This window comes from Mauremys mutica, chromosome 2 (genome assembly GCF_020497125.1).
Source record: "Mauremys mutica isolate MM-2020 ecotype Southern chromosome 2, ASM2049712v1, whole genome shotgun sequence".
Taxonomy (NCBI): domain Eukaryota; kingdom Metazoa; phylum Chordata; order Testudines; family Geoemydidae; genus Mauremys; species Mauremys mutica.
In genome coordinates, this window is record NC_059073.1 from 181,102,714 (window position 1) to 181,127,480 (window position 24,767).

General features: G+C 40.8%; 1 protein-coding gene across 1 annotated transcript in view; it reads left to right on the forward strand.

The window, feature by feature from the left end:
- PLEKHG4B (pleckstrin homology and RhoGEF domain containing G4B) overlaps nt 1-24,767 on the forward strand; it is a 147,212-nt gene that overhangs the window by 58,062 nt on the left and 64,383 nt on the right. Inside the window, exons 3-6 of the mRNA XM_045004839.1 lie at nt 1,503-2,877; nt 9,576-9,779; nt 10,207-10,330; nt 22,090-22,183. Coding sequence (XP_044860774.1) covers nt 1,503-2,877; nt 9,576-9,779; nt 10,207-10,330; nt 22,090-22,183 — 1,797 coding nt within the window. The remainder of the gene's footprint in view (nt 1-1,502; nt 2,878-9,575; nt 9,780-10,206; nt 10,331-22,089; nt 22,184-24,767) is intronic.

Genomic DNA, 24,767 nt, shown 5'->3' on the forward strand with positions numbered 1-24,767 from the left:
TGAGTCTGCCGAGACAACTCTGCTGCTACTCCTAGCTTTGCCCAGGTGACCGTCTTGTGGGCAGCAGTGATGCTGAAAAGAATCACATCGGTTTTAGTGTTACCAATTTCCACAGTTTTATCATGAGTCTTGTGATATTTGATATTTTACTTAAAGCCCCAACTCCTACAGTCATGTGAATATGAGAATAGCTTGGCTTTCTTTTTTAAGATAAATTGCTAGCCCTCATGGTTGCAGACAAAAAGTAGAAAATATTACCCCTAAATGCTCAAAAATAAAACCCCCGATTATATTTAAAATCTTGTGATTTTTGTGGGCCTGTGTTGGGATTTTGAATGCCTGGGGTTGGCACTACTGCATTTTCACGTTGCTGCTTTTTGGGGAAACTTCTAGTAGCATCAGAGGCAGGTACTGAAGTTCTTTAAAGGGGAGGAAAATCTCAGTAGTGAAAAACCTCCCCCATTGCAACAGTCAGGAAGCTGGAGGAAGGATTTAATAGTAAAGACATCTCTCCTCTCTCCTCACAGCAGCCAGGAGGGTGGGAAGTGGGTACAGTAGCAGAGAGATCCATCTCACACCCAAGCAGCATCTAGGTCACTGGTTAGAGGACGAAATGGACATACTTTTGCCCCAACAGCCTGAAGACTCTGGAGTGGGGAAATGAGGGAAGAGAAATAACTCCCTTTAAGCTGGCAGAGCGAGGGGCTGCAGATTTATCAGACACCTGCAAACCAGGGGTTAATATGAAAAATAAATTCCCTAAGCAGAGTCCAGGGTCAGCACTCTCCCCCTTCCCTGCAACTATAGACAGAGTGAGACCTGGGCTTTTTACCAGAATGTTACCCTGGATCTCACTGATGCCCCTCCCTCATTTTCCTGTCACCCACCAGCTAGTATGTATCTGGTACTATTTTAAACACCAGTGTGGGAAATTTGTAGTGTGTGTGCATTGAAAAATGTTTTATTACACATCATGGGCAGTATTGTCCACATTTTGCTTCTCATTGACTGTGAGAATGCCCAGAGCAATGGTGACTCTGAATGTTAGGTTAGAAGGGAAGAGTTTACCGTTCCTTTATTTTTGCTGCCATTTTTATTCTTCTGGCTTATCTTAAGCTTTCTCCTAATGGCTCCTATCTGCATGTCTGTGTGTGGCCTATTGCTGCCCTTTTTTCTATACCCCAGAGATCTACCTTCTCCTGAAACTATTATCAGTTCTATTAATGTAATTAGGCTGCAAGATAGGATGTAACACTAAACTAATAGCTTATTCTAGTGGGAAGAGGCATAATATTCATATCACCTTATCTTAAGACACACTATTTAAATTGTGTTATGTTTATGTTATACGAACCTTTTATAGCCCTGTCTAACTGCATGGAACTCAGTGATGGAGTAGTCGGTGCAGAATTTGACCTCGCTGTTTTATATTTGTAACAAAATGCTGTCGTCCAAGATAACTATTTTTTCCTCAGACATTTTGCTTTCTCTTTTCCTTACAGGCTAAATACACTGGTCTTATTTTCTACCATGAAGGCTGGCCACTGTGCATCCATGAAAAAGTGGTAGTACAGTTAGCATCTCTTCACAGAGTCCGTCTGAAACCAGGGGATTTCTACTTACAAATTCTTTCAGCTGGGAAGCAGTCAGCAAAGCTAGTTTTAAAATGCCTCTCCCAACATGGACAAGGAATGGAAGAAGTTATTGTACCTGAAACCATGTATGGATGTGTTTTTACAGCAGAATTTTTGGAAAATGTAAATTGTGAAAGGGAGAGTGTTCCCTTGCAAAGCTGTTTACTTACCACTGGCCCAGCTGTATATAGAACACCTTGGAAGAATATAGTGAATCCTATTTTTGTCCCTACAGCTGAAACAATCCTGCATAATTATTCCAGTAGCCCTCTCCTCGGTCGGTTAATCAGCAATAATACTGATGTGAAAACAATGACACAGACCATGGAGAGCAATAGTTCACATGACAGTTCCACTTCCAATGATACTGGCTCTACTGTCATAGAAGCAACACTTACCGATAATCATGGAAACCAAGGGAGTGAAGTGTATAGTCCAGTTCATACTGCAGAAAGTAGGGCTGAATTGGAATTCCTTGAGACCCCAGCTGAGGAGAGCACAGGAGAGTACGTAAATCTCAGCATGTTGACTAAGGACTGCCCCAGCATGATAGAAAGGGTTTTACCACAGGCCACTGAGCCTGAAATGACACCTGAAGTATTAAAAGGCGGCGCGTTATCGCCCATAATGGAGAGAAAGAACAGCATCAAAAGCATAACTTTCAGCACGGATTTGAGCAGCCCTTGTCCAAGAAGACGACAACTCAGGGATTCTTCATATTTTGAGACAAGGCGCTTGTTTAGAAAGTCATACATGGAAGCTTTGCAAAACCCAATGAATCTTGGTTCCAGCTCAGAGGAGTCAATTGTAGAAGAGGAGACTTCAGACCAGACAGTGGACTCATGTGAAGTGAATGATGACTTGAGAATCTCTGAGAGCAAATCTCGTGAGAAACAAGTTGAGAAGGAAGATTCTCTTGCTGATAGACTTGCACCAAAGAAGGAAACAACAGAGGTCATAAGGCCTGAAGATTGTTCACAGGCCTCAGAAAAACTGCCTATGCCTCATGAAACTTTCTCTGTAGCAGATTGCAAGGCTGGACCGAGGAGGTCTCGGTCTTTAGATAGGTCACATAAGAGTTCACATGGTAAGGATCATAGTCCAAGGTTGTTCTCAGATAGTTCAGCAAGTGCAAACCCTAAAAAGCTCTTAAATGGACATGCTTTAAGACTGGGGAAGTTGGACTCCAATGGTCATTTATTCATTACTGTGAAAAGCAACAAATGCAACAAGGAGGATGAAGGTAAAAAACTACAGCATGGATTTTATTTTTTATAAAATCTTTAGCTTGCCTATGTCAACATATATAAACTTTGTACATAAAATTACTTTTTTTTTCTGCTTTCCGAGCTCAGATTTAAAGCACAAATAGCAGTAACATCATCAGTGTTTTATTATTTCACATCTATTTTACTACTGTTTTAATACCGTACTTTAAGTACATTTATTTTATTGCCATTGCTTTAAGATATGCTTTTCAGAATGCTTTGTATATTCTGCTTTTAAAAAAATTGATCAGAGATCAACAAAAAACCTTGAAACATGTATGAAATTCTGCTCTCAGTTAATCCCATGTAATGTCTTTGGAGTCAGTTAGCGTTTTACAGATGTTACCAAAAGCATAGATGCTGGGCATAAGTAGTCAAGGTCTGGAATTTATCCTCTATACTTTGTATTTATATCATTAAAAATGACGCAAGTTACTTTTCATGTGGTTTGGATCAGTACAAAAAAAATCAACTACCTTTAAATGCAAATTGTCAATGGAGAAGTGTTAAATAGCTGTGAAATGCAGTCCTGAGAACACCATGAATACCACCTTTCTAATGAAACAGTCATTATTCCAGAGTAACCTTTGCCCTCCCAAACTAAGTTATCTGAGCCTGTTTTTTTCAAATAAGGGAAAGTGTGTGGTTAGTTATAACAAACATGGTATTGAATTACAAATAGTGTGCAACATATTTTTAATGGTTGTTGATAGACTTTTACAAGACTGCTTCTATGTAATTTAATGGCATTTAAACAACAGAGAAACTTCATAAATGTGTGGTCTTTTCTCATCTGCAGCATTTCTTTGTTCTTATATTTCAGGTAATGTATGTATCACAGTGTCACCTTTATCTTCAAACATGAATCAAGCCAGAATAAAAATATAAAAATGTCAGTCAGTGGGCCAGGACATGCCATAAGCTTTTAAGTAAAATTTTCTATTGACTTCAGTGTGGAGTTCTGCTTAAAAAATTGTCATGTTATGGTTAACTGATTTTAAGATTGGCAGCAGAGGTGACTGAGGTCACAGATTCAGCTTCTGGGAGTTAGAGTTTTATTTTTTCCTCATTTAGAGTTCAGAGGTTATGCTTGCAAGTCTAAGGGAAATGCAGAAGTTGTCATTATTTATTTATTTATTTAGAAATGGGTCATTTCTAAGACAAGAATCCTCTTTAAATATATATTTTTTTGCTCAGCATCATAGCAAGACAATGGGGTTTTGTAGTATATAATTTTTATTAGCATCTTGAGCTATGCACTGGGGTGTTTTTGGAGAGGTGTTTCTGGATAGAGATTTCCTCTTCCCCCTGCTATTCCCCCTCCCGGCCCCCCAGTTCCAGTTTGTGTAATGAGAAATCTCAGGTGATTTCACAGCTTCTGAACAGGGCATTTGCCACTGGTGATTTCCAGATTCTGTTAATCTACTGGTGTTGTTTTATTCTGTAATGCCACGGGTTAGCACCTAAGATAATGTGGGATAATGTCTTGAAAATTTGGAGCACAAGTACTGAAACTGGGAACACCCTACTATTGTGTTTTTATAGTCTTTGAGTGAGAAGGCTGCTGGGTTTTACCAGTCGTTCTTTCAGTGAACAATTTGATGTAATTAATATCCAAATCACAGAGGAGTAGCTGTGTTAGTCTGTATCCATAAAAACAACGAGGAGTCCGGTGGCACCTTAAAGACTAACAGATTAGTCCGTTAGTCTTTAAGGTGCCACCGGACTCCTCGTTGTTTCTGACAAAATCTGTATTCATGGTGACGTATATCAATGGTATCATAGCTAGGATTAATGGTTTACACTAGGATATAGAGCCATGTTTTGTAAAAACTGACAATGGTATCAAAAAGCCAAATCTCGACTTAACTTTACATTGCTGTAAGGGGCTTGCAAGCCTCTGATGACATCATAAACTGGCTCTACATCATGTTGCTTTATCCTCTGAGTGCTAGAGCCTAGTTTAGATGGGAGACCACAGAGCTGCATGACAGGTAGAGATGGAGAGCTCATGCTCCAGGGCAGTTGCAAAATTTGTGTAGCTCCAGCGGCATAGGGAGCAGGTTTAGGCTGGGGTCTCTTCCATCTCATCTTCCAGTTAGCTTGGGAAGTTCCATGGGAGATTTTTTGCTACTTTCTATCTTAGTTGCTAGTGGGGCAGGAGAGTTTATCTTTGACCTGGTGGCCTTGTCTTCATTCTCTGGCTGAACAGAGCTGTCCTCAAGAAGCATGGCTCATTCACTCTGTCTATCTGTCAATCAGGTGGAATAGTCTCTGCTCCCCCAGGATAACAGGGCTGGACTGCCTCCCCTTGCATTTTTCCCTGGCCTACTGTTCCAATTGCTATACATGGCAGCTGGCGAAGTGGAGTCACACTTTCTGCCTTGGGAAGGGCAGACTCTTAAGTCTGGCTCCCTTATGATTTGCATTTGTCCCCATGGCTGCGGAACCTAGGTGGGGCAGCAGAGATCCTGAAGACTTCTTAGCATATATGGAAAGATAAAGAGAGAGTTAAAACTTTCTCAGCAAAGTGATTTTAATATGTTTTATGGGAAGAGAAGATTTCTACCTCCTCTCCATCAATTGGAAGAAGGAATAGACCAGCAACCACAGATAAAGTACTTTCAACCAGTTACATCCCAGAAAGCATTGAAATGATGCCATTATAAACTATTCTAAAATATAACCTATGTTCCATGCCGTGCTTTCAGATTAGTGGTTCCTCTGAAAACGCAGAGCCCAGTCCTGCAAAGTGCTGCGCACCCTCAGCTGACATTGCACCTAGTGAAAGTTTAGAGGGTTCAAGCACCTTGCATATTTTTCAGCTACGACACACCCTTGGCATTAATATCCCTGCCAAGTCCTGCAGAGACCCTTGCAGCCAGAACATTTCCAAATAAATAACCTGAGCCAGTTCTTCAGATGTTGTAAATCCGCTTCATTGACGTTAATAGGGGCTATGATGATTTATACCAGCTGAGCAACTGTCCCACGCGTATAGTGGTGGTGTTTTGGCTAAAGCCATTTTCAGATTTTTATTTTTAGTAACAATAAAATGATGTATTACAGTGATAATTTTCAAGGCCATGGGAAGTACATTGGCAAAATCAAGGGACAAAACCCAAGTCTCCAAATTCCCAGTGCCATGCCCTAGCCACTATACAGTAGTTCTTCTTCTTTGCAGTTGATTAGGTGCCTTGTGCAGCTTCAGTTTGGCATTGAGTCAACTACACTGCCATTTGTTGCTTCATTGTGCCAAGAATGTTATTCCATAATTAACTCAGTTTTGCTCATTTAGCAACACCAGCATAAATGCTGATTTTTATCTATAATCCTTTAGTAATATAAAGTGCCATGGGAGGATGTCAAGTACTGTGTATTTTTATAGCTTTTAACTCCTATTTTTTCTCTCTCTTGCTGGTAATAGTCTTTCGGATGTTTGAAAATAGCCATTTTCCAGCTGAATTGTCCTTTCCAAGTTAGCAAACTCTGCTCTCTCCCTGTTTCTTGTCGATGTACCTTTTGAGTGCTGCACTGTGGGATGCAGACATCTCTGAAATGTGGGATATCAGCCAAGGAACTTTTTCTTCTGTGTTTCTTTCCTCTGCTTTCCCTTCTGTCTGTGTATTTGTGTATATTTATTTACATGTAAAAATATGGATCATCAGAGTGGTTCTCCTGCCTAGAAAACAAAGAAGTTAATCAGATCCAGTGTCTCCCTACTATCTAATGTAATCTATTTATTTCTAGGCCTCCCTCCATCACTGTAGTATATTACTGCTGCTGCTGAGGTGCAATACAAGCGGGCTGTGTCAACCCAATGTGGCTGTAAATCTCTTTCCTTCTGCTTGCTCCCTGTTGCTATTAAAGACCGTAAAATGGAAAGGGGCATGTTTAGGTGGGAAATGGCAGCCAAACCGGGCTGACAAGACAAACCCCAGCTTGCCTGCAAGCGATCCCAGCCTCAGTGCAGGCTGGGCACCTGCAGAGGAAAGAAGTAATTGCTTGATCCTGGCCATTTCCATTGGCTTTTCTTTATGGAGCCACATAAAGGAATGATGAATTAGGGGAATAACTTACTTCGTGTTAACATTAAACATTTGAAAAGTGGTCTATCTGTGAGAGGTTATAGGAATTGCATTTGTGTGTGTGCGAGAAGCGTGGTGTTTGTGATGAATGAGGTTTTTTAGCCACAGAGAGCCAAAAAAAGCAAGATGCTCGGGACCATTTCAGTCAGGGTTCATTTAAAACTATTTGCTCTGCATAAGTCTGTAAATATTTTCTTAAAAAATGAAATGGATAATGCAGTTAATTGTTCCCTGAAGGATTAATATTGAAGGGGCTTTAGTCCTGCTTTATGTTTAAAAAGAAAAAATCTGAATGCAGTCTTGGCTATGGACTTGCTTTCACCACTTCTATAATTTTAACAATAATTTATAATTATATAAAGAGAGACCATATTCAGTGCTTAATTTGTAATGAAAGAGGTGCCTGGGCTCAAGCAATTATGTGCCTGGCTCTGGCAATTATTTTACTTTCATAACTGATACAGCAAGCCCAGAGGGCTATGAACTGCCAAGCCTAGAGGTGTCAGGGCTCAGCCCTGGCAAACCTTGGTACAAATTAAGCCCTGACCATATTTGAAGGCATAAGCACAACATAGCAGAGTTGAGATTGAAATTTCCAGACTTCTGGGTGCTTTGTTTCTCAAACTTAATATAACATTAATCCCAGTTTTTTTCATTCAATTTAATATGCAAGCTTTAGCATAGGCAGGCTTGATAGCTACACCTTGTGATAGACCCAGGCCAATTGGGTACAGCAGAATAGCAGAAGGCAGATATACTGGCCACTGGATTAACAGTTTTCTGTTCCCTGACTGACCAGAGCAGGGGCTGCTCCAGGCTAATGAGAACACCTGACTCTAATTAACCTGCAAAGAGTCAGGTGAGGCCATTAAGTTAATGTGACCACCTGACTCTAATTAAGGCCCCGCTGATACTATAAAAAGGGCTCACTCCAGGCAGGCAGAGGAGAGCCAGGGAGCCAGAGGAGAGGAAGTGCGGCTGAAGGGCTGGTTAATGAAGACACCCTCAAACTATTGTTAAGGGAGCCCTAAGGTAAGGGTGAAGAAGGGAGAAGCAGGAGAGCTGTGGGGGAAGTGGCCCAGGGAAATGTAGCAACTCTGGCAGTGAAAGGTTGGCTGCCAACAGCTGCTACCATTAGGGTCCCTGGGCCAGAACCCGGAGTAGAGGGCGGGCCCGGGTTTCCCCCAACCCACCACTACAGGAACATCTCGTGGGAGGGGAAGTCAGGCCCCTGTCAGGACAGGAGGCTAAACTGGTCTGAAATAAGCCCCCAGGGACAACAGAGACTGGGCGTTCTCTCACCAACCTCCTTGCTGGCCTAAGATGAAAAGGGTTCAGTAGACTGTAACCCTGGCCCTAGAGAGAGAAGGGCTACGTGGAGAGTCACAGTGAGCCACTGAGGCTAGCATAAACCGCCTAGAAGCGCAGGACCCACGGGAGCAAGGTCAGACCTCTGCCACAACCTATAGTTAAGGGTCACCAATTTAAAAGCCTGTTTTTGGTTGCTTATAACATTGCCAAATTGTAACTGTTTGGGCTGAAATTTTCCATGCTGGGTTTCTGCCTCAGGCTGAATTTTTTCCAGATGTTTCCGCTAAAGCAGTTTAGCTATTTCCAATAACAAAGTTAGGGAAAATGCATTGTTTTGTCCATATTCATTAACAAAATTAATATAACATATTGATTGACAAGCTGCAGCACCTTCATGCATTGAAGCAGTGACTTGAAATTTGGTAGAGGTGGTCACCATCATGTCAGTGATATGCCTTTTGCCATCCCTGTAAAATTTTGTTCCAAATTAGCCAAACTATAAACCTTTGAAAATCTCAGTTCCCACGTGCTCAGTGCAAGTTTATTAGATGCTAGCAGCATTATTCTTTGATTATTCCATCCTTACTGAGCATGCTCAGACCCAATACATCTCCTACTCAATTTGCGTGCTCGTGCACCATCCCACAGAGCCTGTATGCTCCGGCCAAGGGACTTTCCCTGCAATTGCTTCTCATGACTGCCAGGGGCCACTAGGTGCTGGGCACAAGACCTGAGAGCAGGGAGATTGCCTCCTGTTGGCTCTCCAGTGAGAAGAAGGAACAGCCTGACTTGAATATCTGGGAGTGAAGAGTATAGTAGGGAGGCTGGAGCTGTGGTGAGTGTGGGGACAGGAACAGGGACTGGAACTGGGCATGGGGAATAAGAGAAGAAGGGGAACAGACATAGGAGCCTGGGGAGGATAGGAACAGACTGGAGCCAGGAACAAGCCGGGGCAGGGGCAGAAGGATTCTTGTGCCCTGAGAGTAGCAGGGGTCCTGTGCCGAAAATACTCTATGATCGTATAATTAGACTGAATCATGCATATGCACAGGTCTGACAGGCAACCTTCTTTCTGGAATTTCCTAACTTCTGAGAGCTTAACTTTACAACTGTAATTTATTTTTAATGTAATCTATGTATGGTTTCTGTTCTGTTTATATGCTAATATATAAATATATGCTAATTTTTACATGTTGATAGAAAGCTACCTAAAGAGCAATTTTCAAATACACAGAAAAGCAAACATTTTAACCAGTTGTCTTTCATTTGGCCAGATTTTCCTCAGCACTCAACAGTAATAGACTCAAGAAACAGTTTCCAGGGTGAGTGTAGCACAATTACAAATGCATCTCCTGAGCTATTCCATTGTGAGAGTGAGCTGCTGTCTACAAATGCTGGAGACCTTTGCCACAGATTACCAAACCAATTACTTGAAATCAACCAGGAATTACTGCAGTCTGGAGTCATTTCTCTATGTGGTATGTAATTACAGATAACAATGTGCCTGATGATAAATGAAACATAAGTACACACATGCATAGTGTATATATACACAAATCTCTTAAAGATAGCCAAGATAAATTGTTTGCCATAGAAAAAGTTATTTTTTTAGAAGATATTGGGGTCATCTGGTATGAATTGGAGCCAAGCCAATTTACACCAGCTAGATATCTTGCTCATAAAAATCACCAGTAGGAACTTAAATACGTAGGAATGATCTCTCACTGATTAAGAAATTTTGTGATCACAATCTATATAATAAGGTAAATGCAGAGGATGGAAAATCATTGATTTTCACTTTTAAGGGTTTCTGCATTGTCGTTTTCCAGACACACACGCTTCTAAATCACGCGTTCTCAGTCATGCTTTCTCAAAGGCTTTTCTTTGTGTGTTTTATTTGGTTAGGAAGCCGAGACCGGGGTGGCAGAGCAGTGGTGCAAGTCTGCACAAGAAATACCATCTGGTCAAGTGAACATTCCACAACTACAGAGCTTGCTCGTCTTCTGATGTATTTCTATAGCATTCCCAGGTATGAAGAGAGCTGGGCTGGTCATTTTTCAGGTGATACAGATGTTGCGATCACAGTAACAGCCGGTTCTTCGTTAAGGCCCCAGTCCTGCAATTTACAATGCCCTGGTGGGGTGCTGTGCTCACGCAGAGGCCCATTGAAGTTGTGTGGGTCTCTGCAAGCATCACAGACCTGTGCATTGTAAATTGCAGAATCAGGTCTTAACTTTGCAACCAGGTTCCATTATAAACTGTCGTTTTTAGCTACTCAAAGATTTTGGCTAGGGATGTTGGTTTGGATGAATTGCCAGCTTTACTTGGCTGTGCTGTTGTTTTATTGTCGTTAAATAACTGTCGTTATTTGATGTGTGGTTTGTCTAACATACCGTTGTGTCCTTCTGGCTCAAAAATAGCTTCTTACTATCCTATCAAATATCTGCATATTTAAATATCCTTAAAAATCCTTGCAGAAAGCTGTATTTGAACAAAATTACACAAAATTAACTACTTAGGTGTCTAATTGTGACGGCTAGTGTGTTTGAACAGTTTGCCCTCTGGTGGCTGGTTGCAAATTAGGCACATCAGACTAGTTTTTTCATAGTGTACTGTGGCATTTGGCATTGGTTTTCTTTCAGCTCACGTACTGGGGCTTGTGTATTTGGACCTAAAGGATTGGCGATCTAGTCCAGGTTTGTGTGGTTAATCTAGTAATGATGTTGTTTCTGTTCGCAGCAATGGTTTTGTTGCTCCAAAGTACAGTTTTATTCACCAAAGTGCAACAATGTTTTTGAGTTGAGGGTCCTTAAAAATTACCTTCCTATGGACCTACTCCAGTATCAGCTCACTAGCTAAGATTGTAGCCAGGTTTCAGTTCTAGTCCCTGTAGTCACTCCCTTTTCACACAAGAAGTGGTTTTGGGATTTAATTTCAGGGTACGTAAAAATTATTTAAGTTTGAAGGGTTGTTGTCAAGCCATTAATAGATGACAGAGGCTTCAAGGTGCACTTGTACATTTTTTTTTTAAAATGCCTGCTTTTTGAAGTCCCTTTTGGTAAAAACAGCTTGACTGTAAAACTTCAGTCTTTACATATAGTAAAATACCATTAACATCTAGGACTTAGCACTATTTAAAATAACCTTTTAAAAGACTTATTTACAAAAATTGGTTTTGTTGCATATATTGATGCACACTTTATAAAGCCCATGTGGCCTATGGGACACTGAATAAAGGAAAGGGACCCCTGTGTATCACCCCTCCACTTCACAGGGCGGGGAACCTGAGGAACTGATGTCATTTCAAAGTTTTCCCATTAGGAAGAGATATCCCATAAGTTGTGCAAGGCGGTATGAGGTCAGGGCACGTAGTGATCCTGATCCTGAGGTCTCCTAAGCCGCCAGTTAAAAGGAGAGGAGCAGGAGCCAGGAATATTGTGCAACTCTTCAATCTTGAAGATTAGGGAGAGGCAGTGAAGTGGTGAGGGGAGCCAGAAACCTGAAGTGCTCTTGAGATCTGTGGCCTATGTGTGTTGAATGATGTAGATGAAGATGGACATATGGTCTGTATCTGGAAAGTATCTGTATCTGACTCAATAATGGGAGGGTTACTAGGGAAGGTATAATGAGATTTTTCATTCTGTAAAGAAAGGGTGGATGGAGTACATTGGTCTTTTGTGCCTTTGGAAAGGGGGTTATTTCTGGATTGTATATGGAGATTAATATGTGATAGGTTGTCATCCTTTGATCATTGTGGGTAGGTAGGATGTGGAAGGATCAAGTCTCTGTTCTGTATAGCAAGGGGAAAAGGCAAAATATAGAGGTCTCTAGGTAATAACAGGCAACTGAACTGGGGATGGTGTGTGATTGGTTCTGTTATCTGTGTGTGTGGGAAGTTAGCATTTTGTGAGATTTCACAGTTTAGATGTGAAATGTATACAGTGTAAGGGGATATGAGTTTAGAAAGGTTTCTGGTGAATAGGTTGAGGCTGGGTGCTGATTATGTAGCAGTGTTAAATTTGTCAAATGTGCAGTGTGATATTTTATGTTTACACTTATTTTTAAGAGATTTTATGCACTGTGTGTATTTGAATATCTGTTACTTCTTTTCAATGTTCCCTTAAGTTAAAGTTGACAAGATTTTTTTGTTCTGTTAATACTTGTTAGCTTTGGACATTTTGATAAGTTTAAAGTATAACAAAACTTGTCAGTGAAACAAATACATTTTGTTAGAATAAACTGGAAAACGTGTCTCTAGTTGATTTCTTCTGTCACATAAATTTAACAATGCCATTCTCACTGTTGGGAATGGCAGAGCATCAAAATGCTTGGAGTATCAGCCCAGTTTGGATAGACATTCAAAAGGATGGCGCTAAACAATTTTTTTGTTTTTATTAATGAAAAATTCCCTTGTATGCAGTTAGGCCCTGCTTCAGTAAAGCACGTAAGTACATGCATAACTTTAAACATGTTGCTAAGTCTCATTGACTTCAAGTTACAAATGTGCTTAAGTGCTGTCCAGAACAGGGATGCTTTCCTGAATCTGGGCCTTAGAAATTGTATCTATATGTATTAGAATGTGTATAGCTCATGGCAGTGAAAAATGTATTAGAACTGGAATTTATAGGTTGATTCCCTGCCTGGAGTAAATTTATAGGATAATACCCCCATCCCCGGAAATGAGGAGTTACAATTTGGGAATCCTGTTGGACTTATTCTTTGCATTTACCTTTCTTCATTACTCATTCAATTTCTTTTTGGTCTTCCCTGTTGTTTTCTATAAATAGGAAAAGGCCTCTAAATTTCTGTCCTCAATTTTGTGTGCACAGATCATGTAGATCAAGAGTGATTTCATTTGTGTTTATAAAACTGCATACAATTTACAGAGATCACAGTGAGATTGCTTTGCAAATGTGACCCTTCATGTATAACACTGATTACATTTATTCTGTGAAAAGAACTCAGGGTGCAATCCTGTACCAGGAAACTTTGCAATGACTTCTGCAGCTATTTATGGAGTGTTTCCTGCAGCTGCTTTCAGTGTTTCTATAATTTGACTACTTTAATCTTTGATATCACAGATCTACAGTTTGACTTAGGGATATTTTCGTTGGTTTTAATAAGAATAGTTATAGAGGGTTTTTTCTGCTTTTCTTTTGTCTTTGTTTGGTATCTTCAGGTATTGTGGTCTACTCAGCGTCTGTGCACTGGGTATAGAATGTATACTTTTAGTGTGGCTAATAGCCCAGTAGGCTACTCTTGCTGCTCAGGCTACATATTTCCCCCTTTTTAATTTCTTGGTCTCCTCTGCTAGTGGGAACCAGGTAGGTCTCCTGTGAGGCTAATGTCAGTCCCACTCCAATGGTCAGGTAACAGGGATGTTCAGGGATGCAACAGACTCCTTTTGAAGACTGTGTTACCTAGAGCAGTGGTCTAAATGGACAAGGATCACGAGTTCATCTGGCACCTTTAAACTCCGATATCTCCAAACTGTAAAATATTGGAAATCACCCCAAAGTCCCACTGCAAGGATGTGCACTGATTTCAGCAGTGTTCCAAAGCAGAAGGGGAAAATGGCAAAGCAGAAGGTACTTGGCATTTTGTAAAATATGAATGCTGTTCCTAGTACTGTGAAGGCAGAATTTTAATGTAAATTTAGTCATCTTTATATCTCTGAATATGAATGAGTTCACAAATTATGGGGAAACATGGGATATCAAAACATGAGGAGAACTGCACAGACTTCATTATCCTGAGTCAAAAACAGAAGACCGTGAGGGCCCATAGGGGTATGTCTACACTGCACCTGGGAGCGAGCCTCGCAGCCTGGCGCCATAGATTTGTGGTGGTGGTGCTCATGCTAGCATGCTAAAAATAACCGTGTAGATGGTGCTTTGACATTGCAACTCGGGCTGGAGCTTGGGCTCTCAAGCCTGTGGGGCAGGAGGTGGGGCCTTGAGAGCCTGAGCCCCAGTGTCAAAGCACCATCTACACAGCTATTTTTAGAGCACCAGCATAAGTTTGTTACTCAAGCCTGGTCTACACTACGCGTTTAAACCGGTTTTAGGAGCGTAAAACCGATTTAACGCCACACCCGTCCACACTAAGAGGCCCTTTATATCGGTATAAAGGGCTCTTTAAACCGGTTTCTGTACTCCTCCCTAACGAGAGGAGTAGCGCTAATATCGGTATTACCATATCGGATTGGGGTTAGTGTGGCCACAGATCGACGGTATTGGCCTCCGGGCATTATCCCACAGTGCACTACTGACCGCTCTGGACAGCAATCTGAACTCGGATGCAGTGGCCAGGTAGACAGGAAAAGCCCCGCGAACTTTTGAATATTTCCTGTTTGCCCAGCGTGGAGCTCCGATCAGCACGGGTGGTGATGCAGTTAAAAATCAAAATAAAGAAAGAGCTCCCGCATGGACGATGCGGACGTGATCGCTGTAAGGGCAGGCAAATCTGTTCTATCAGCGCTCAAAATCATTTTTTAAATATCTCCAGACAGATGCCATAGCAGGGACTCAGCGCACTGCTGCGTGACAAGCGTAACGGAAAGCCAAAGAATCAAATGGACGCTCATGGACTGGAGGACTCAAGCTATCCCACAGTTCCTGCAGTCTCTGAAAAGCATTTGCATTCTTGGCTGAGCTCCAAATGCTTCTAGGGTCAAAAACAGTGTCCGCGGTGGGTCAGGGCATAGCTAGGCAATTTACGCACACCCCCACCCACCCCCAGAAGTGAAAGGGAAAACAATCCTCTCTTGACTCTTTTACATGTCGCCCTATCTTTACTGAATGCTGCAGATAGACGCGATGGTGCAGCACTCAACACCAACATCCTTGCTCCCCCCACGCTATGGATGGCTGATGGTACAAAACGACTGGTATCCGTCCTCATCATCAGCCTTTTGGCACATGGGGCAGTGCAAAAGGACTGGTAACCATGCTGACTAGCATCTGTTAGGTCGATCAAGGGCGCCTGGCCCTAATTTTTCCTGGTAGATGGTACAATATAGCTGATAACCATCGTCATCATAGCAACAGGGGGCTGAGCTCCTTCAGCCCCCACCCTTCATGTGTAAAGAAAAGATTCAATTGCCCCTGAACTAGCAGAGGGATGCTGGGCTCCTCTCCTCCACACTCCTTACTGTCCTGTCTGGACTCTCATAGCAGCTGGAGGCTGCCTTCCACTCATATCTCACTAACAAGTCACTGTGTCTTATTCCTGCATTCTTTATTACTTCATCACACAAGTGGGGGGACAATGCTACGGTAGCCCAGGAAGGCTGAGGGAAGAACGGAATCAACAGGTGGGGTTGTTGCAGGAGCACCCCCTGTGAATAGCATACAGCTCATAATTTTTGCAGGATCTGACACAGGGCAGCTGTGCTCTCTGGTTCTATGATACAGTGGTTCTCTAGTACACTTGCCCATATTCTAGGCAGGACTGATTCTATTTTTAGACACCAAAAAGGAGGGATTGACTCAGGGAGTCATTCCCAATTTTGGCTTTTGCGCCCCTGGCTAAGAGCAGCCAGGGGCACTTATGACAGCAACAGATGGTGCAGTGCAAAAGGACTGGTAGCCACGATCATCTTATTACCAATTTATGGCATGGTAGATGGTACAATATGGCTGGTAACCATCTCTGCTATCATGCAAAAGCAAAAGCATGCTGCTGTGTAGCGCTGCTGAATCGCCTCTGTCAGCGGCATCTAGTACACATACGGTGACAGTCACAAAAGGCGAAACAGGCTCCATGATTGCCATGCTATGGCATCTTCCAGGGCAATCCAGGGAAAAAAGGCACGAAATGCTTGTCTGCCGTTGCTTTCCCAGCGGAAGGAGTGACTGACGACATTTACCCAGAACCACCCGCGACAATGATTTTTGCCGCATCAGGCACTGGGATCTCAACCCGGAAATTCAAAGGGGCGGGGGAGGCTGCAGGAACTATGGGATAGCTACGGAATAGCTACCCACAGTGCAATGCTCCAGAAATCGACGCTAGCCTCGGACCGTGGACGCACACCACCGATTTAATGTGTTTAGTATGGCCGCGCACACTCGATTTTATCCAATCTGTTTTGTTAAACCGGTTTATGTAAATTCGGAATAATCCCGTAGTGTAGACGTACCCTCAGGCTGGAAGGCTCAGTCCCAGATGTAGTGTAGACACATGCTAGAGGGCTCACATATTATTTAAAGGGATGCGAGCCAGTTCCTGTACACTACAGATAATAAGTTTTGTAAATGAAAACCTCATAAAGTAGGGGGGGGTTCTATTCCATTTTCATCAAAAAGCATATTTTAGTCAATAGCAGTTGTAGAATCCAAGTAAAAATCCACAAGTGAATAAAGGTTTAAATTGAGTAGGAAATGTGGTGCTGTTAGGTACAAATTACTGTCATGACATTTGGGGATTTTACAAAAAGAACTTAAATAAATAAGGCTCCTGCTTTCCACAATGGGGAAACCTCTGGAATGGACAAGCAGAACTTACTGAATTGTCTCTTTCACTTTCCACTGTGCAAAATTGCAAAACGTAAGACGTATTTTTCATTACATTAAAGCAGTACAGCGCATGGGGAACACACTTGCAGTAATTCCTCAAATTTGTATCAATTGAGAAGTCATATTGGCTCAGATCATTTGCTTCCATGGAAAAACCCACTGCTGGGGGGGAGGGAGGGTCCCCAAGCCTGGCAGATCCCAGCTGAACTCACTAACACCACAAGTGAGACTACTTGAAGGTGTGAAGTTTCTAGTGTGTAAGCATTCGCAGGATTGGTGCCTTAGTTCTATCATAGCCAGTGTAACTTTTTTTTTTAAATCACTTAAAATTCAACATTTTTAAGGGGGTTTTTAGTTTTACAGGTTCAAATGTATCAATTTTTTCATTATTTTTTCAATTTTTCTAAAATTGTTTAAATTAAAATGTAATCAAAATTTGTGTTTCAAACCTAGTTTTCAGTAGAATGAAAAATGCAATTTTTTTATTTAAAAAAATTGACCAAAAAGTAATGAAAAATGTTGTGAAAAATGAAAATTGTTACAAAATCAACAGTTTTTAATAAATCTTTTATATTTGAAAGACCATTTTTCAATAAAAAAATTATTAAAATTTCTGAGAGCTCTAATAATTGTGACACCATTTTTTAATATGGGGAAACAGATGAAATTATATCTAAGAAATTACATCTAAGTTTATAAGTAATGGACCAAATTTTAAGTCGCTTCCTCTGTGCATGCACACGTGTAGGATAGTGGGTGCAAATTCAAACAATACTGTAACTTATGGAGAACTTTTTGTACAGTTTTATTTGTACAACAAAAAACGAGGATTGAAAATTGGCCAGATATGTTAAATGTTGCCAATTTTCCTATCTTGTAGGTCTTGTTCTGTGCCTTTATACATACTAATAAACATAGTAAAGGTGCTTTTAAAAGTACTATTTATAGAGTGAGAATTTTGAAAAGTTTCCAAAAGTTAATATAAAATAAATAAACCTACGCAGCTTGAATTAAACATCAAAGCATTCCAAATATAAAATATAATCCTGTGAGATAATTATCTTTCTGCCCAATGTTGGACAAATAGTTCTGCTCAAAATACTTTTAAAAGAATTCCCCATGAATTAGTGGATACATGAACGTCATAACTCAGGTATTGGGGGATGTTGTTAACATTTTTTTGTATAGTTTAAAAAATACAGTACTACTGACCAGTGGTCTTCACACAACTTCCAAAAGCGTATGAAGGGCCCTGTCCTACCCTAATTCAAAGCAGTGGCATATTTGGTAAATGCAGCGGGCCAGATTGTCCCTCACAATAAGCCATATATTGCTGTACCAAAGAGGCTGGATAGCTGACTGACCTGTCCAGCTGAAATTTCCTGGTTTAAAGGAGTCCTCAGTTGGCAAAGAAGTCCTCTGAAGCTCTCACCAGCTGGTCTAGTTTAGAGCAGCCCTGTGGGAACCAGGCTACTACAGAATAAATCCCAGGATCAGTGACCCAAAAGCATTTTCTTTGTTTGGGTGCAGATGAGAATCTAGTCTAGTATAACAACATAAGAACGACCATACTGGGTCAGACCAAAGGTCCATCTAGCCCAGTATTTTGTCTTCCAACAGTGGCCAATGCCAGGTGCCCCAGAGAGAATGAACAAAACAGGTAATCGTCGAGTGATCCATCCTTTGTCGCCCATTCACAGTTTCTGGCAAACAGAGGTTAGGGACTCCATCACTGCCCATCCTGGCTAATAGCCATTGATGGACCTATCCTCCATGAATTTATCTAGTTCTTTTTTGAACCCTGTTATAGTCTTGGCCTATGTTTATCTACCACTGCAGAAAAATGTCCCTCCACTTTCAAGGAAGTCCACTTTGGCACATAACTCCAGAGAAATTATTTTTTCTATGTAACAAACCTTTTTGTTTGTAATTCACAAATTTTGTATCAAACTCTACAGACTCAAAAACCAAAGAAAAATACAGTTAGGGCCATACTGTCCCGGGCTTGTATATGAAGGGGACAAAGAGCAGGGATAGATGCAGTTGCGGTGCTCACGGAAGCCAAGGGATTGCTGCCTCTTTTTGCTCCGAGGGCCATACATCACCCCCTTGAGGACCATGACCCCTCTCAACTTTGATCCCACACACTGCCAGATGCATTACGGTGCATTCCCCTGTATGCCAGGGAGCTTAGGGTGGGGTTGTACCTTTCTTTGGGTCTGAGCCAACAGCCCAGTGAAGTCATTGGAAGTCCTTAAATTGATTCAGTGGGCTTTGGATCAGGCCTTGAGTCACAGTCCCTTCCCCACCACTTCTTCCAGCAGTGTGGCTCTGCATCACCCTCTGCTTGGGTGGTGCCTGTAACCGTGCCTCCGTGGGTCACAACCGAGAATACCAAATTCAGGACAAACTGCTGAGAAATAAGGCAGACCCACCCCAAAACTGGTGGCTATTCTCCCATAAGATACACCAAACCAGCAACAAAAGTAAACTTCTGTTTCACTACACTGGCTAACAAGTCAGAAAAGCAGTTTCCTTAGGCATTCCAATCCTTATATCGCCACCGAAAACACTAGACTTAAAGATGAGTGGTTCTTTAAAAACCGATTTCATCAAATAAAAGGGTCTTCTGATCCCAAAGGACCAGCCACACACCCAGGTCAATATATAACTCAGATCTTACCCAATAATCACGCTGTTGCCAGTCTAGATATTAGATATTAAAAAAAGTTTATAGAAAGAAAGAAAAGAGAGTTAAAATTGGTTAAAGCAATCAAATACACACAATTGCAAAGTTCTTGGTGCAAGCTTGAAGCAGTGATGGAATAAACTGCTGGCTTAAGTCAAGTCTCTGGTTGCTTCCAAATCATTGGAAGGTCCTCAGTCCCTCAGTTAGAATGCTCCCATTAGTATAAGTCCATAGTCCAGAGGTATGAGCAGGAAAGAGGCAAAATGGAGATGTTTCCAGGGCCTTTTATAGCTTCTGCCAATTGAAGGGCATCCCATTGTTCTCACTGTGGAGAATTACAGGTAAAAGATAGTGTTTGGGGTCACATGGGCAAGTTGCATGTCCATGCATGATTTCACTTAGTCATGGCAGGAAAGTCCATTAAGCATAGATAGGCATCTCCCATGGTCCCTTGTGAGTTAAGGCTAAATATCTTGTGGGCGTTACCCCAAGAGCAAACATTCGAAATCCAGATATAGTGCCCCAATACTCAAACTTCAAATCCAAAAATCATTCATGCATACAAATAGCATAATCATATTCAGCAAATCATACCCTTTCCATAGACACCTTTCCTGACATACTTTGTACAAGATTTGTTGCAATTATGTAACAGTAGTAGCAAGAATGATCTACATGGTCATATTTTAATCAGATAATGTCACAGTGCCTAATTGGACAATCTAGCTCTTATCCGTTACAGAAAAGTCATATAGAATTTCATAGGGACAAAACCAATAAGGTTCTACAGAACTAATTGTAAAACCTGTAGATTGTAACAGAGAATGCAGTCCTTTCTCTCAGGATGGTGGAGGAAGGGAACTGCAGAAAGGATATAATTTTTTATTCACATCTATAAGATGTTTTTGCATGGGGAGGAATTAGGGCTCCTATTAAAGTGAATGGGTAGTTTACTATTGGCTTAAATGGAAGCTAGATTGAGCCCAAAATCTGTACTTCCCCACTACAGGGCATAATAAATTAGTGTCTGATAGTTGTACCCACTCACACTGCAGTGAAGGTGCCTTAATGTTTAATAGTATAATTCCTTTTTTCCCCTCTAAACTTGCTTCATAACCCTGATATTCTTTGAATGTACTGTTTGCCTTGGAATGGCCCTGGCTTTTTAAAGTAATGTTTAGTTGTTCATTGTGTATATTTATCATTAATGCCTTTAAAGGTAATTGCTGTTTATACTTAGTGTAAATATATGTAACCCAATATTTAGATTATATAATTACGGCATGTAAAGATGTGTCTGGAGGATGATAAAACAACTTTTAAACAAAATTTGAAACAACATATTTCACGTGTGCAACAGCTGAAAGGTCAAATCCTGTGCAATTGGTCTCGGCAGAGGGGTGAATTTCACCCTTAAAGCGAGTGCAGTTAGGCCTTAGAACAGTCCCCAAAACTCTAGTTCCCGCTGAAAATAGCAGTGTTATTGGCTAGTATTATGGGCTGGGATTTTCAAAGTAGCATAAAGGAATGAGGCACCCAAATCTGTTGAAAGTGTGTTTTAAAAGCCGAGTCACAGAGTCTATAATCTTGACTAACTGAAAAGGTGGATTGTAAGAGCACAAATATATTGGGAATCGTACCTCCTTTTTGCCTTTTCATTTAATGCTAAAACTTTTTATGGCTCTAATAATTTTCCCCAAAGCCAAGCAACTCCTACACAGTTTAGCTCAGAATAAATGTTTACATCTAGCTGATAAAACCCTCATACTAGGGAAAGCATTTCAGTTACACCAGTCTATCTGAAAAATAGGGATATTACCATTTGACATGCCAGCACAAGGCATCAGTCTGCCATGCAATTAGTTCTTCATGAGCAGGAACTCATTTCAGTTTAGTATTACCGTTCCAGATCATTTCTCCCACCCTCAGACCTTATGCAGAGAGAACCCTACACGTTTTTCATGAGAAAAGTGACCCCAACCATTTGGCTGACACCACCAGCCCTATCTCCAGACTCTGAGAACCTTCTCCAGGGATAGAGGTCTGGACATGGCTAGGGGACCAATGTCTAGGTGCATCGTTCTTCCCCTTCACTCCCCCCCCCAATAAACCTGGAGGATATCTACTGTGGTTCTGTTATCTTAACCAAACAGCCATTCCATACAGAAGAAACTCCGCTTTTCAGGCATGTGGGGGAGGCAGAGTTCTAGATACAGTGGACAATTGGAGAGGGAGCCATGCTGGCAGGAGAATGGGAAGGACCACAAGTAATCTAGAGACAACACAACAGCAAATTGTTCATCCCTGACAGTATGATCTGGAGAAAACTCTGAGAGGGAATCACAAGTTTTCCCACCCCTGACCTCCTACAACAGATTTTTTAATAAGAGGGGCTGACCATAATCGTTTTCTGCATAATATACGGTCTGCTGCTTTTATTTCTGACTGGAAACAAAATATATTTGTTCTAGGTGGCCCCATCATCAACCTGTTTGTTTGCGAAATGTTTATAAAATTGTATCCAAATACTTTTATCAAGAGGAAATGCAGCTTAGGAAATATCTGCCTCTCTGTTTCTAGGAAGGAAGTACGTGATCTGGGGCTCGTTATTTTAGTGGATGCTCGTAAGTGCCAGCCTAGTCCTGGTCTTTTCAAAGCTTTCACAGCATTACAGGTAAGTGCTAGTGGTTATGGTGCATTGTTTAAGAGCACAAAATAAAATACTAGTGGTTTTTTTTTAAGTTGTTGTTATTTGTATTGTGATAGCACCTAGAGGCCACTAATAAGGTACTGGAGTGTTGTTTTTCTGGGTGCTGTGCACACAGACAATCAAAAGATGCCTCCTGTCCCAAAGAGCTTACAGTGTTAAACTTAATACCAATTGTAGTTCTTTCCTTTCTGAATTACTTTCTCCATTCAGCACATGGAAAAAATAATTTGTGCTACACAATAGGATCATCAAAGGACCAGCTGAAAAAGTTAAAGCTGATTAGGTATAAATATAAGTAGAAGGAATAGATTTAAAATACAAAATTACAAGTATGGTATATTCTTGAGAGTTCAGTGCTAGTTCTACAAAAATAAGCACTGTCTGTCTGTTGACATTAAAGTCCAGTTTTCTCAAATAGTGATAGGGCTAGAGCAGCTTATTGGGAAGTTGTTATGGAGATTCACTTGCATTTGATATTATCCAACAATCATTTTGTTAACCTGTAGTTTGGTGCACTGAGGGAAACAAATAGCAAAGTAAAAGTTACACAGAATGTCTTGACAACTGAGGCCAACTTTTCTTCTGCCTTTAATAGAGTGAATTGTTTTTGTTTGCACAGTGAAACTAAAGATCTGTTAGTGCTGGTTCACTGAACAGTTCAAAAAGGAAAAGACGCTAGCACAGTCTGATTTTCTATTACGACGTATTTTGACATTACAGTGACTCTAGCACGTCATTATCACAACGGCCTTTTAATGTGCTTGGCTTTCATCAGTATTCCTTTGACAAGGATGAAGTGGTTTTTGTTCAGATCAGAATTAATCAGAGTCAGAAATGGACATTCTTCCAAAGTTTGTACATCCCAGCCTTGGTTCTGAATCATGACAACAGCAAAATGAAACCATTGCAAACTCATGGAGAGAGGAGTGAAATTTTCCGATGCAGAGTCTGCTTTGAGCCATAGCTGACATTTAAGGTTATACAGTGCAGGATGTAGATATGGTAATCATGTTATTCAAGGAGAAATATAACAAAACAAGAACAAGTTGTTGTAGATGATGATTTCTTTGATTCCTCCCACCTTTTCACTCTTTCCCATCTACCCTTACAAGCCTTATATTGTAACTACATCAGATTAAAAAGACACTACGCTGTCCACCTGAAATCTGATCAATTAAAAAAATTAGTTACAAGTAGTTTCAGGTATTAAACCTTCTTATTCTCCTGACCATCTTTCCTAAAATGTTTTCCCCTGTCCATTTACTGTATGAAGATCCACACTAATATGAGAGGAAACTGATTGATGCTGCAGTCCTGTAATCAGCTCCACATGGTACCTGTATGAGGCCTAACTGACTAAAAAAAGGGAAACAGTGGAACTAACTGTTTCCAAAGTGCTGTCAGGTGCCCAAAGTAAACAAAGTAGAAGACCAGAGCAAAATGATTTTTGATCTTTAATCTTCTATGGTTCTAGTGAGAACTTGAGTATTGTAATAATAGATCAAACATTTTCAGACTTGAGGTGCAAGTACCTCCAGCTACTGCATTTACTTAACATCACCCTGTGAGTTTTACACAGCCATTTTCCCACAGCTGCAGACAGACACTAACCATATGTAGCAGTTAGATCTATATAGTTGCCCTTCCTACACACAGCTGGTGCACCGAAACAGTTTAGAGAAAAAAGAAATATGCACTGGGAAATTTCCACCAAATTAAGTTCTTATTGTAACTGAACCTTCTAAACAGCTTGGCAACCAACTTGAAAAAAGGAAATCTACTGAATTCGCATTGTTGTAATTATTTTATTAAGCTGGCTTTAGTGTTTTCTTAAGTATATTATACATCTGAGATGTGGCAGATATGCCCTGAGGAAAAACATGTCATCACAAGATGATGAATTGAACCCTGGAAGCAAATGAGTTTGGTTTTGGCACAGTGTTTAACAAGGTATTTGTCTCAGATGAAAGCAATGGAAATGTGGAATTAGGTAGATATAGTTTTATTATAATGAAAGTAAATGCAACAGTTTGACAATTTTTCCTTTGTCAGCTCCATTTTTAGAGTTTAGATATTTTAAGATTTAGACTAGCCATTTTAATTTAGAGTGGGCTGAAACTTGGTCTGTGTGTTTGGGTGGAGAAGGGGTTGCCATTAACAAAAAAAAAATTCAATTAGTTTGGCTTTTTCCATTTTGAAATGCACATGTAGGAGACATAACTAAAACGTGGGCTTCCAGATACTCTCTTCCCACAGGCCAGGAGCAAATACTGTTGAACTTCTGAAAAACGACAAAGATGAAATACTGATTTTGCCAATCCGGAAAGGTGACCAATGTGCTTCAAATATAAATGTGGCTACTTGAGCATGTACCATAAACATACATTGGACTCTGCATTACAGCATGCTTTGCAGCTGCTGTGATTAAAGACTTAATACATCATCAGTAGAAAGGGCTCAGAGGTGGGATTGGTGGTTTTGTTATCATTCTTGTCATTCTATTTATAACATCAGTTCCCTCTGTTTAACTTACAAAATCAAAGCTATA